The sequence below is a fragment of the Helicoverpa armigera genome, chromosome 4, assembly GCF_030705265.1.
Source record: "Helicoverpa armigera isolate CAAS_96S chromosome 4, ASM3070526v1, whole genome shotgun sequence".
In the NCBI taxonomy this organism is placed as follows: domain Eukaryota; kingdom Metazoa; phylum Arthropoda; class Insecta; order Lepidoptera; family Noctuidae; genus Helicoverpa; species Helicoverpa armigera.
In genome coordinates this window covers 7526889-7538894 of record NC_087123.1, presented here as the reverse complement: position 1 = coordinate 7538894, position 12006 = coordinate 7526889, and the positions used below count along the sequence as shown (strand labels likewise).

The 12006-nt window shown below is 35.2% G+C and overlaps 1 protein-coding gene across 4 annotated transcripts; it reads left to right on the top strand.

Moving 5' to 3' along the window:
- The first annotated feature begins 438 nt into the window (after window positions 1-438).
- On the top strand, window positions 439-11063 carry LOC110375289 (ras-related protein Rab-3). 4 transcript variants are annotated; one of them, XM_021333348.3, is made up of 7 exons: window positions 439-639; window positions 741-958; window positions 4019-4119; window positions 5037-5154; window positions 6639-6757; window positions 7925-8096; window positions 8368-11063. In XM_021333348.3, exons 3-7 carry the CDS (start codon window positions 4019-4021, stop codon window positions 8512-8514), a joined length of 657 nt encoding a protein of 218 aa, XP_021189023.1. In that variant the 5' UTR covers window positions 439-639; window positions 741-958; the 3' UTR covers window positions 8515-11063. The 4 variants fall into 4 exon arrangements, with proteins under 4 accessions (XP_021189023.1, XP_021189024.1, XP_049703314.1 ...); XM_021333349.3 differs by having other exon boundaries at window positions 718-958; XM_049847357.2 differs by lacking the exon at window positions 439-639 and having other exon boundaries at window positions 659-958.
- Window positions 11064-12006: the final 943 nt, after the last annotated feature.

Below are 12006 nucleotides of genomic sequence, written 5' to 3'. Positions count from 1 at the left end.
CACGTCTTGTACGCTTCCCTAACACTAACTTATGAGAAAACTGGAGATAATTCGAATAACTGTCAAGACTGGGAGGCTTGTGATCCAAAAATAGCTCGTGAACATCACGAGGACAGCTTTGTGCTTATGTAAAATAAGTACCTACAACGGTTTGCTTGTATTTGTAACACGATTATACAAGCGAAGTTCTGGAGTGTTGCCTTCCGTACTTATGTAGATTTATTTACGAAAATAAGATTCAAGATTTCCTCAATTCAATCAAACTCGTAACAAGGGAGCTTTATTATATCATGATAATCCTGAACTGCCAGTATTATATAAGTATATTAAATTGTGATAAATTTTTCAGATTCGTGGGCAATAAAGACAGATTTGTTTGTGTGTAGAGTTTTGACAGGCTGCGCGGGCAGCGTGCGCGCGCACATCCCCGCCATCTTGGCTTTCCATCCCATTCCCATTTCAATAGACGAGGGAGCTCGTAACAGCTGTGAGCGCGAAACACAGCACATCCCTATATTAGGGGTTACTTTTTTAAACAGTTGAATTAAGAAAAAGGACTTCTAAACGAACAGTTACAAGGTTTATGACTCAAGAGGAGGAACACACGTACAGTTCACAATAGTGTCGACGATTAAAACAGTGAGTTACGAAATAACATTACCAAATTATCGATTTTGTATGTTTCAAATCGACAAACCTGGTGGTACCGTTGTTGAGGGTGTTTGTTCATATTGTTTTAGACAGATAATCGAGTGTTGCATAGTCTGCAAACTAGCGGAGGAAAATCGATAAAAGTATAACTTGCACCCGCTGTTGTTGCGTGGTGTGAATGTAAAGAGAGATAGCTACACCAACGTGTCCCCCGTAAAGTAGCTTGAAGTCGTTCGGCCGATAAAAATAATAGTGATAGGAGCCCCTGACGTCCCTCACTCGGTTGATACACGAAGACTGATAAAAGGTGCGTATTCATACTTTTTATAATTTTAATTGTTATCTCCTAACACTTACTACAGCTGTCACTGATTTAAATGTGTATTGATTAGTTTTATTGTATACCTTAATATATAAAACCATTAATTTAAGCTTTAGTTATTAATACTAAAACATTTCAGCAAAAAAAAATATAATCGTGTTACATAAATACACGTTAACAAAATTGATGGTTCCGAGAAACAAATCGTCCTTAGGGAGTACGTTTTGGCAGGGAGGCACGTAGGCGTTCAGATCTTCATACATAAACTACCTCGCGGCTATAACACAAAGTAAACTGCTATCATATTTATTTATTATTATATATATGTATTTTGAATTTGTGGCGTAATTTATTTTTAGTTATATATAAGATAATGCTATGTTGTACAAATAGATCTACATAGATCTGATTGCAAATACGATGGCAACCAGTAGATGAATAATGATACCTAAAACAACTCTGAACTGACCACATAGATACTAAATCGTATTTTAGTATAAGAGGGTTAACTTTTTATCCTAGCTAGCTATAAATGAGTCATTATACTTGAGATTTGGCAGGAATCCTGTGAACTTTACCCCGGCCAGACGTAGGGTCAAAAAAAAATAGGTCATTGTTGTTATAGATTTTGTATAAGCGATATTCTTTTAACGAAGTATAATAACAAGATACCAAAGATGCCTAGAGCTAGTTGAACTGTTTTCCTTTGACTAGATACGCCTTTGTACCCTCATAAGGGGAATTCGAATAAATATCGAATAACAAGCTTATTTTATAGGTACACGTGGAAACGCTTTACCAGGAAAGAATGTGGCTTTTGTTATACTCTGTTTTTTACAAGTTATTCAATGGAAGGTGCTTTAGAATAAGAGTTTATAACTTATTACAGAAGGTCGTAACTTCCTTTATTGGTTTTCTCGCATTGCCTTACAATAACGGGTATATGACTTTAAAGTAATGAAGAATAAGATTCAATTGAACAATATTACATACTATGCTATAGTTACATATGTATTATAAATAGTATTATACTAGTCTCTTAAGTCCTTAGGTAATGCTTTTAGATACTATCAGGAGATGGAGTCTTTCAGTAAAGGATCGCCAAAAAAGCTACATTTTAGAACTGGCCTACATCTCGAAATTGACTACTAGATGCCAAATTACTCATCATATATATAACGTGCATTAATTGACTTGATTTGTATTCGTCGCCAGTCGCTCGAATTGCTCTTTAAGACCTAGCCTTACGGAGAATCCGTGAGGACGTGGTCAATTTTTTTCAGGGCCGCGTGATAGGTATGCCTAAGTATCCACATGAAAAATACACTTGGTACCTTACTGGCGTAAGTGGCTACAAACAGTATTAACACATCATGAATTTATACCTTCCAACCACGAAGTAAAAGCTGTGAATAAAATATCTATGGTTACCTACGTACATTCGTATTACGTACATAACTCCACTGGGCTGCTACAAACTTTCAATGTAGAATCTGATTTATCTCGCTGAAGTATGCTCGGGGAAATTTGTTCTAGATTATTCGAGATATTTGTTATTTACTACATTTTGCTCGCGAATTCCCGACTTAGGGATATTTTCTTCATATATTCATGCGAAACTAGGTGACCTGCCAAGTGTAATGGTTCATCCATGGAACTTAAATTTGTATTATGTAAGCACTACTTAATGTCCTATAAAGTTTAATGTCCCAATGTACACAACAGGGCACTTTCGTAAAATATATTGTTAAGTTTTCGATAATGTGTTTGTAACTACACCTAAGCAGTATAATAAACTTTTTGAAAGTCGAACACTGATTTGAGTAAATCAGGGATTCAGTCCAACATAATGCTTAAATTGCGAACATTAATAGACAATACAATGAGCTAACGGTCCACTTGAAGAGATATTTGAAAAGATATTCCTGTCCTTGTTGAAGTAAATAAACCTTAAGTAGAACAAGTGAAATGCTGAAGGCTTTAATTGAGTAGTGTACACAACAAAGGACCACCCACGCGTCATCCTATTGATGTCATAACGGGGAGTTAATAGACGGAGATGAAATCATCTCGATATAGCGTAGTTGACGCCACCCCGCCTTCAATAAAACCCTCACTTATTTGAATATTAGGTAAAGCTTTGAGGTACCTTGAAAGACGTAACTAAACCGAAGATACTTGAATCATGGATGCACAACTTCTCTTCGAAACTTGTTCGTGGAAGAGCTTGAAAAATGAACTTTATTTAATCAGCAACTGTCTATCCTCTGTCGGGTTTTCTGGTCCATTCTGCTTTGTGTTCGGATTTCTTTTTAATTTGCAGCTAATTCTGGTGCGTCCTTATTTCCTGCGGCACTAATTGGCACACACAACCAATTAGTGTACTGAAATTCTGAAGTATTTTGAATGACCCAATTATTTCAGTGCTGCATGAATGAAAAAATAAAGCCATGAAAAACCGATATCTACCAAATTAACTGCTCCATATCAAACACAATCAACTTTAAATTATGCTTATCAACGCATTCTGTGTCTGTGTCTAGGACACACTAAAATTGCCCTATCGGTAGGATGTGACGATACGGTGGTATTATCTAAAAGTCATTTTAGTTTCCCGGCTTTGAATAATTTAATGGTTCTAATCAAACTAAAACAAACGGTACTGCTATAGAAATTAAGTTTGATTTTGCATTTCGTCGATATAACTGATAAGACTTTTCGATGACTCGGAACAACGTTAAGCTAATGTGGGCTTACTTGCGTGTTAGTGCCTATTGTTGCAAAGTCGAGTTTTGCTAATCAATACTATGTATGGGATACATATCGCGTTTTGCATTTGCGATATATTTTGTTAGTGCAATATAGCTGTTCGAGTGTGTTAGTTGTGACAGTAGACACTTTTTATATATAATTGCTTTATAATGGAGACTATTCACGAAAATTCTAATAACACAAGCATAGACGAAGCTGACGAAGTAATATTTTCTATAACTAAGTTAAACACGTGTATTATGACGTTGAAATAAAGGTTGTTTTGTACTACAGATGACTGGAGATGCGAAATGGCAGAAGGATGCGGCCGATCAGAACTTCGATTACATGTTCAAGCTGCTCATCATAGGAAACAGTTCCGTAGGAAAGACTAGGTACGTATCATTCTTTAATCAGTTTTGAACCCTTTTTAGTTGATTGGGTAGCTGTAGAAAACTATGACTGAGACTGTGCCCAGAGTCGTTTGTATTGATCAAGTACGAAGTGTTACACTTCACTTAAACTGTCTAATCGACGATGATAACAAATTCGTGAGGTAAACCTCATATATGAATATATAATTAAAAAAGAAAAAAAAAACATTAAGAAGATAACTAACTAAACATAAATGAGTTCACAATGAAAACTCTTTCACAAAATGGTTTTAATGGTGCCTTAACACAATGAAAAAATTACGCAACTTTCTAATTTTAGCTCGTTAATTTCTACATTTATTTTGAAATTAGGGTGCTCTAAAAATATCACACAATGCACGGTTTATAAAAACTCATTATTTTGTACCTACTATGTAGATACAATATGACTTGGCTGTAAAGAGTCCTTTGATACCACTCTTCCCGAACCTATTGTTTTGTACGAACCAAGATATTTGTAGCTACAGCGGGTTTTTCTTATACTCATTGGGCTATTCTGAAAACGGTCGTGCTTATCGGACGCAAAAGTTTTAAAATATGGCGGAACTGCTAAGTCTTTAAGGTCACTTTTATGAGTTTGTTAGTAATTACTTTCGTGTTCCTCGAAGTAAAAGTATAGGAACATGTTTCGATTCTTTAAAGTTACCTATATTACAAAGAAATATATAGCACACATATGCATGCTATTTCTATGTATAGTTTTATAGCTATAGTAGAAGTAGACCGTGCAGGATTGACAAGAAAGAGGTCAATGATGTGTATTCAAGCTTCATACCATCTCAACTAGCCATAGTTGTCTCTAATTAACTAATCTAAATAAAATATAGGCTGAAGTAACACTATATATATAATATAGATCAAAACATTTATAATTCCAGCTTCTTATTCCGTTACGCGGACGACTCGTTCACTTCAGCCTTCGTCTCCACCGTGGGTATCGACTTCAAGGTGAAGACTGTCTTCCGTCACGACAAACGCGTCAAACTACAGATATGGGTGAGTATTCATTGCTTGATTACAGGACCCGCATGAGCTATCGATTTCACAATTATCTATAGGGAAATGTAGGGCTAAAAGAGCATTGCACTGCTCAGTGTATGAACCTTTATTGATATAGCAGTAATGGGAGTGTCTACTGTTTTATAAAAACGAGCTGCCGTTTAACAGCAAAACCGTGCTCTCATAGTGAAAAGACTGCCACTAATTTTCCCAAGATTTTCCAGGAAGTTATTATTATTATATCGAAATAAATAATCAATCACTAAATGTGAAATTACATATAATACCTAATATCAAAATTGAAAAGCGTGGTAAAAGCTTTTAGTAGCAAACCACAATTACGCTGTGGCATATAACAACAGTGTTACCATAATTACCTATGAGCACGTAACTTAGAAAAAGTGGTCACTTTATGAGGCATAAATAGAAAACGTCGGAGATAAAAAGTGTACTACATACGACATGGGACATAATAAAAGCTAGCCCTCAAACAACACTTTAATCTTTATATTATGACATAGCACTTTATTTTGAACATACCATTGGTACAAAATACGGCTGACTATTAGGCTGCTGCGCGCTTGTTGTATGCCATAGACTTATCGTGATACTGGTACACAAAGGGCTCCAGAAATAACATGGTGGGTCTCGATCAGCAAGAACTGCACTCACGTGCAATGACCTTAGTAAAAAAGGCCTTATTAACTTAATTGTTTTTATTAAATTGTTGGAAGGTTTTTTTTAAAATAAATTACCTTCATACATCATCCAATTACTGCATTTTTTTGCCAAGATTCAGTAGCCAATCCAGAACTACATTATATGTCGTAAATATAACATAAGGACTGCAATAAAAGATTTAGAAGTTACCGTCCTATTACGGTCGAGCCTCATTGAGCCGTTTTCCCCAATTGCCACTTACCTTTTAGAGGATCATTGCTAATTAGTCACTCTCTTTCCCTTTCATTTATTGGATTAGGGTGGCTACTAAAACACCACAAGTCGAAACATGTGGTGTGTGTATTTTATGTGATGAGTTTTGCGTCGGAAGCGCTTCACGAGACGGTAATGAAATCTTGTCGAGTGCCTTTTGTACGAAGTTAAATTGAAATATAAGGAGTACCTACTGAAAGTAATATTTCGATATCGGATCTAGGGTGGTTACGATGAACGGTGTAGGTATTTTTATGTTTTTTAACGTAGGCGTAGCGAAAATATTAGTTTTCTGTCTAACATCTAAGGAAATTGTTATGGAAAAAATAATCCCAAATTGTCATGAGCGCTTGACTTACTTATAAAGGTGCAGTTTTTAAGCATAATATTTTGTGACATAAACAAGAGAAAACCTTCACAATGCTCACCCATAAGCTAAATAATGAATAATTTTTAAACGCCATTTCAAGAATTTTTTACTTAAATGATAAGGACCGAGTACTTATGTATTCCTAGTATTTCGAGTATGTATGTATCTTTCATTGCAGGACACCGCAGGACAAGAACGCTACCGCACGATCACCACAGCATACTACAGAGGCGCCATGGGCTTCATCCTAATGTATGACATAACCAACGAGGAGAGCTTCAATAGCGTCCAAGATTGGTAAGTTACAGAAGTATTTCAAGGTTTTATATTGGAAATGGTTTTTCAGGCTTTGCCAATATTTGGTCTACTTACAGGTGATCAGAAATTAATTTTGTGTCCAAATCTTTGGCTTTCGATTTCCAAGGATTTGAAAATAGGAATCGTTACAAAAATATACATGACATCATGTCCAATCACCTCCCCGTTAAAACACTTACGAAAGAAGCCGTGTCTCAAAACAGTTGTCTTACCTTTGTCTTTCATAGAACGTGTATCACTGAATTCCTCATAAAAGAAAATTGTGAAGTGTGCCCAAACTTTCCTCAATTTCCGCAGGATGTCATGTCAGTATTTACACCTACTCAAGGTTTCTATAGTACGCTGTTCGCTGCGATTGTTCAACTTGCTTCTACCTTTTCAGTTCGCTAGTTGAGATTTTTCATGCTCAAGGGCTTTTTGTTTAGAAATAATATTTTTAGTCAGCTTCTATAAGATTCTTGTAAAGAACAAAATCTCTCAATCGTCTGAATAGAGAACCTCTTCTTTTGTTTAAAGGCATAAAAATAACTTTTTAGAAATGTACATCTGGTACATTTGTATTTCATTGACCAGAACTGCCTCGTTGGTCTAGCTGTCGCAAGTGCGGCTGCTGAGCACGAGGTCTCGGGTTCGATTCCCGGGTCGGGCCGAAATCGCTTTGTGGGTTTTAGAAGACTTTCACAAAGCAGCCCGGAGTTGGAAATTGGTGATTGATACACCCGTGCATCGGAGAGCACGTAAATGTCGGTCCTGCGCCTGATCTCTCTCTGGTCGTGTCGGATTGCCGTCCCATCGGGTTATGAGAGTGAAGGAATAGGGAGTGCACCTGTGTTTGCGCAAATGCTTGTGCACTATAATATGTCCTGCGCAATTGGCTGATCTCCTTAAATGAGAACAGCCGCCGTAGCCGATAATCGGCTAGGAGGACATCATCATCATTTCATTGAAGATACTCTGCTCCGACCACTAATGGAATTTAGATAGGGACAGCAGGAGGACGATACCTTAGTATCCAAGATATCATTTTAAATGTCTGAAATAAATACTCATACGAATATGGCACGTCAAAAGATACCAAGTAAAGAGATACGTATCTACCTACAAAGATTGATTGCATATAAAGATGTTTCTTCTTGTGTTTTCCAGGGTGACACAAATAAAGACGTACTCATGGGACAACGCGCAAGTGATCCTGGTGGGCAACAAGTGCGACATGGAGGAGGAACGCGTGGTCAGCACCGAGCGCGGCATGCAATTGGCTGAACAACTCGGGGTGGAGTTCTATGAGACTAGTGCCAAGGAGAATATATACGTTAAGGTAAGGTCTTATACACCCATAAAAAGCAGCCATATGCTTTACTTACCCAGTTATTTTAAAGGAGCACCTATGTACTACAATTGTGATGATCTCTTTAGAATGAAGTTAAAACATAATTTTGAGGATGTGTAAAACAAGTCTTTGTTAACAAAACTGCTTCAAGAATATGTCCAAGTAACAAGCCATATGTCCAATTTCTATAATTACGAAGTGGTAAAAAGGTTGATGAAAGTGTTACAAAGGTCAAACATTTTGGCTTTCATTCTTCTAGGCTGTATTCGAGCGACTGGTGGACATAATCTGCGACAAGATGTCGGAGAGCCTGGACTCGGAGCCAGCGATGTTGGCGGGCGGCGCTCGCGGCCAGCGCCTCACGGAACAGCCCCAAGGCAGCTCCACCACCAACTGTAACTGTTAACTATACCCAGCAGTATTGCACTTTTATTACTCTTTATTTTCTAGAAAAATCCTTTTTCAAACCGGGGTCGTTTCTTTCGAAAGCATTTAATTTATTAGGAAAATGTCTCTCCGCAGCTGTCTTTTGTTTTATGTTACGTTATTTCGTATTTTAAAATTTTAAGTAAGTTCTACTATGAAGATTGGCGAACCCCGAGTATACTTATGACAAGTATCTCAACCAATTGATGAGTTTTATAAATTGTACTCTCTAGTTACTTGTTACGATTTCAAGCATAAATTTTAATTTAAGTAACAAAAATTGAATAATTGTTAAAACATGTGTAACAATAAAAATATGTATTAGTATTATTAAATCTATAGGTGTTAGTTAGCTATCTACGTATTGCGAGCTGGAGTAGGGATCTGATACTTCTTTAGCTGTTAAATTTTATCTTTAATGAATTTGTGTCGTGGATTCGTTACATAAATGAATTGAAATCGTAAATGTGTTTAACCTTTATTTTGTTTATGTTATCATTAAGATATTATTTAAAGTATTCAAGATTTACAACGAGATATTTTAATAAGGATTAAACTTCATGATAGTTATATCCAATTAATTATTACGCGCGATTATGAGTTCAAAAATATACCTATCCCAAAATATAATGTTACCATTTGGACCAAAGACAGATTTTACTATTTATTTACAAAAAAGTTCAGAAGGCGCAAATATGTTTAGTTAAAATTAAAATATAATAATGTGTAATACGTTTGGTGTTTGCGTTCGTACGTAGGTGAATGTTTTCCGCCTTTACAATGCTTCATATTCTCTTTGTGAATGTATCGCGACTACACTTAAATAGAATTGTTACTTCATTATTAGTAGATTATAATTGATCAATGTTCGTTGTTATACTTTGGCGTAATCTTGAAGTTGACGTTATCTTCGGTACATGACTTCATATTGCTTCAATACCCCTCGGCCTGAATATAAAAGTTCGACTAAATCAGGTATAATCTATATTACCTAAAGTGTTTGTAAATACGTTTACCAAAATGTATAAATAAATAATTGTATAGTATTATATCTACCTACATATAAATCTGTTTGTATTCTTGTTACCTCCTATGCTATGTTAATATATAACTATAGGTGTTTATTTCAATCACTATGTTAGGAGTAAGTAAGGAACATTTTACAGTTTTAGTTCGATCGCATCACTCGGGTAGCGACCCTACGTAATCGACTAACTATTAAAGGTATTCATAGTGACAGCCGTGAATGGGCAGCACTATATCTATTTATCTGTAGACGACATAGACAATACAATTTATATCAAATTCTGTTGGAACATGAGCACATTATTTTTTTAGAATCTAATTATTAGGTAAATTAGTTAAGATATAACGTGTCGACGTCTATTCGATGGAATATAAACTTATATACGTACACAATTTTATTACAATAATAATAAATCTAAATCAGTGACTCGTAAGTTCATCGCTTCGGAACGTAAAAGTCCCTATTCGAAAAGTCTATGAAAACTACTTATGACGCCAAATTTATTCATATGAATCTTATATATCGGAACCTACAATTGTATTGTACTATAAGTAACTACTTTGATTATGATATTTTGATGGAATTTGTCCCTAGACTTTGTAATAGGAAGCTTACCTTCGCTCATGCTGCATTTCAATTAATTGCAATATACTTAGAAGCTCTTATTGGGAATTGCTTTATTTCAATAACCTTGACTTTATATTAATCAAATTAGCAGATTTATTGATAAAATGAGTATAAGAAGTCAATTTGACGAAATCAATTAAAAGCATTCTGTGGACCCAAAGTCACTTGATATAGAATTGTGTTAAAACTAAACGAGGAATGTATAAAAGCTATCTAGGACATGGGAAACGCACCACGATATTTACGTAATTCAATTATATTCAAATACTGCAGTATGATAAAGTACATATATTAAAATCTCAATTTTATGTAGAATAGGTGACTATTTTGAAACACTGCCGACCAATCGAGAATTAAGGTTGGTTTATAACTCCTATAAAAAAATGTCTTATGATATAAAACGTCTTCAAGAAGCATGTAAGCATGATTACCTCACAGATAAATGATATAGTATTATCGCATCCCCCAATATTGGTAACCAAGTATTGTAGGAAAATGCGTGTCCCATGTCTACTAAATATATACTGGAAAGTGTAGGTAGAGGTATTTGTAACTAGCAGTGTGTATGAGCCCAATAAGGCGCGGCGAGGCATATCGTAGTGACAGGCTTTAGTAGTATATGTTTAGCATTTTGCGTAGAAACCTAACACTGTTTTTTATACTTATTTTCTAATACACAGGCGTTTGAATGGAGCAAATACATTCGATGTTCTTCATGTCATTCCAAAATGTTGGCTCACAATACTGAAATTGTAATCGACTAGCTGTATTGGTAAATGTATGTTATAAATTATTGTTGTGTGTTAATAAAGGAATTATTTAAAGATACACCCATGTAAAAGATTCACGAATATAATATATATTACAAAATATTACATCTGATATTATTTCGTAATGTGGGTCTGCCCTTCCTTTCAGAGTTAGTAGGCATCCCATCCCTGAAATTGATCCCAAATGTGAAGAAGAAACCAATGTTCTATTTTATTCTACATTAAACTCTGTGATTAAAAATCTGTATTTTTCACACACTTTATAGCCTAGTTACAAGTGCTGTATACCGAGATACTATAACCTAGACACCGATGTGTATCTGATTTCAAACCTAAAATCTAAACCTCTGGACATATTATATCTAACCAAAACTACAAGTACCATGTAGTAACTAGGTACACATACTATTTTTACAGAACAGAAATTATTTTTAGTTTAGAAAAACGCCAGCTGTCGTAGAACATAAAATATGTTGGTTGGAGGTAAGTCATATTCTATTGAACAATATACATTCTGTTTTCAAAACAGCATTACTGCAGTTCTATTATTTTTCATGAAACGACCACAGATGGCGTTGATGTCAACATTCTAGAACACGACTCGAAGGACCAACTTCTAAAAATAATGCTAAAAGTTAGTTATTATTTCTGCTCAGCTTTGTTTTGTTACTTCGATCATTTTACATGAGAAATAAGAAGCTAGTTTCTAAATACAGATAACAGATACGGGTAGCGAGGAAGATGGAAGGACTTTTCTGCTTGGTACAGATAACTTATCGTATTCTTTTAAATCCATTTTGATTTTCTTAGTGTTCATGAATACCTATAGCTAATTTATAAGTATAAAACAATGAATGCTACGCGTTTCCATTTTATTTCAGAAGATCTGCATTATCCTAACCACAGTTTTATAGATCGAATTTAATTGCGTTTTGGTCAGATTATCAATCAAATTAATGACCGTGTTATACGATTTTATATTCAGATTTATCGGTTGTACCAAATAGCTATTGATTTTGGGACAAATCTACGAATGAGTAAAGATATG

Coding starts and splice junctions, on each gene's coding strand:
- LOC110375289 (XM_021333347.3), top strand. CDS start 3,895: ATGGAGACTATTCACGAAAATTCTAATAACACAAGCATAGACGAAGCT. Junction 3,949..4,018: donor GCATAGACGAAGCTGACGAA/GTAATATTTTCT, acceptor TTTGTACTACAG/ATGACTGGAGATGCGAAATG. Junction 8,097..8,367: donor AGGAGAATATATACGTTAAG/GTAAGGTCTTAT, acceptor TCATTCTTCTAG/GCTGTATTCGAGCGACTGGT.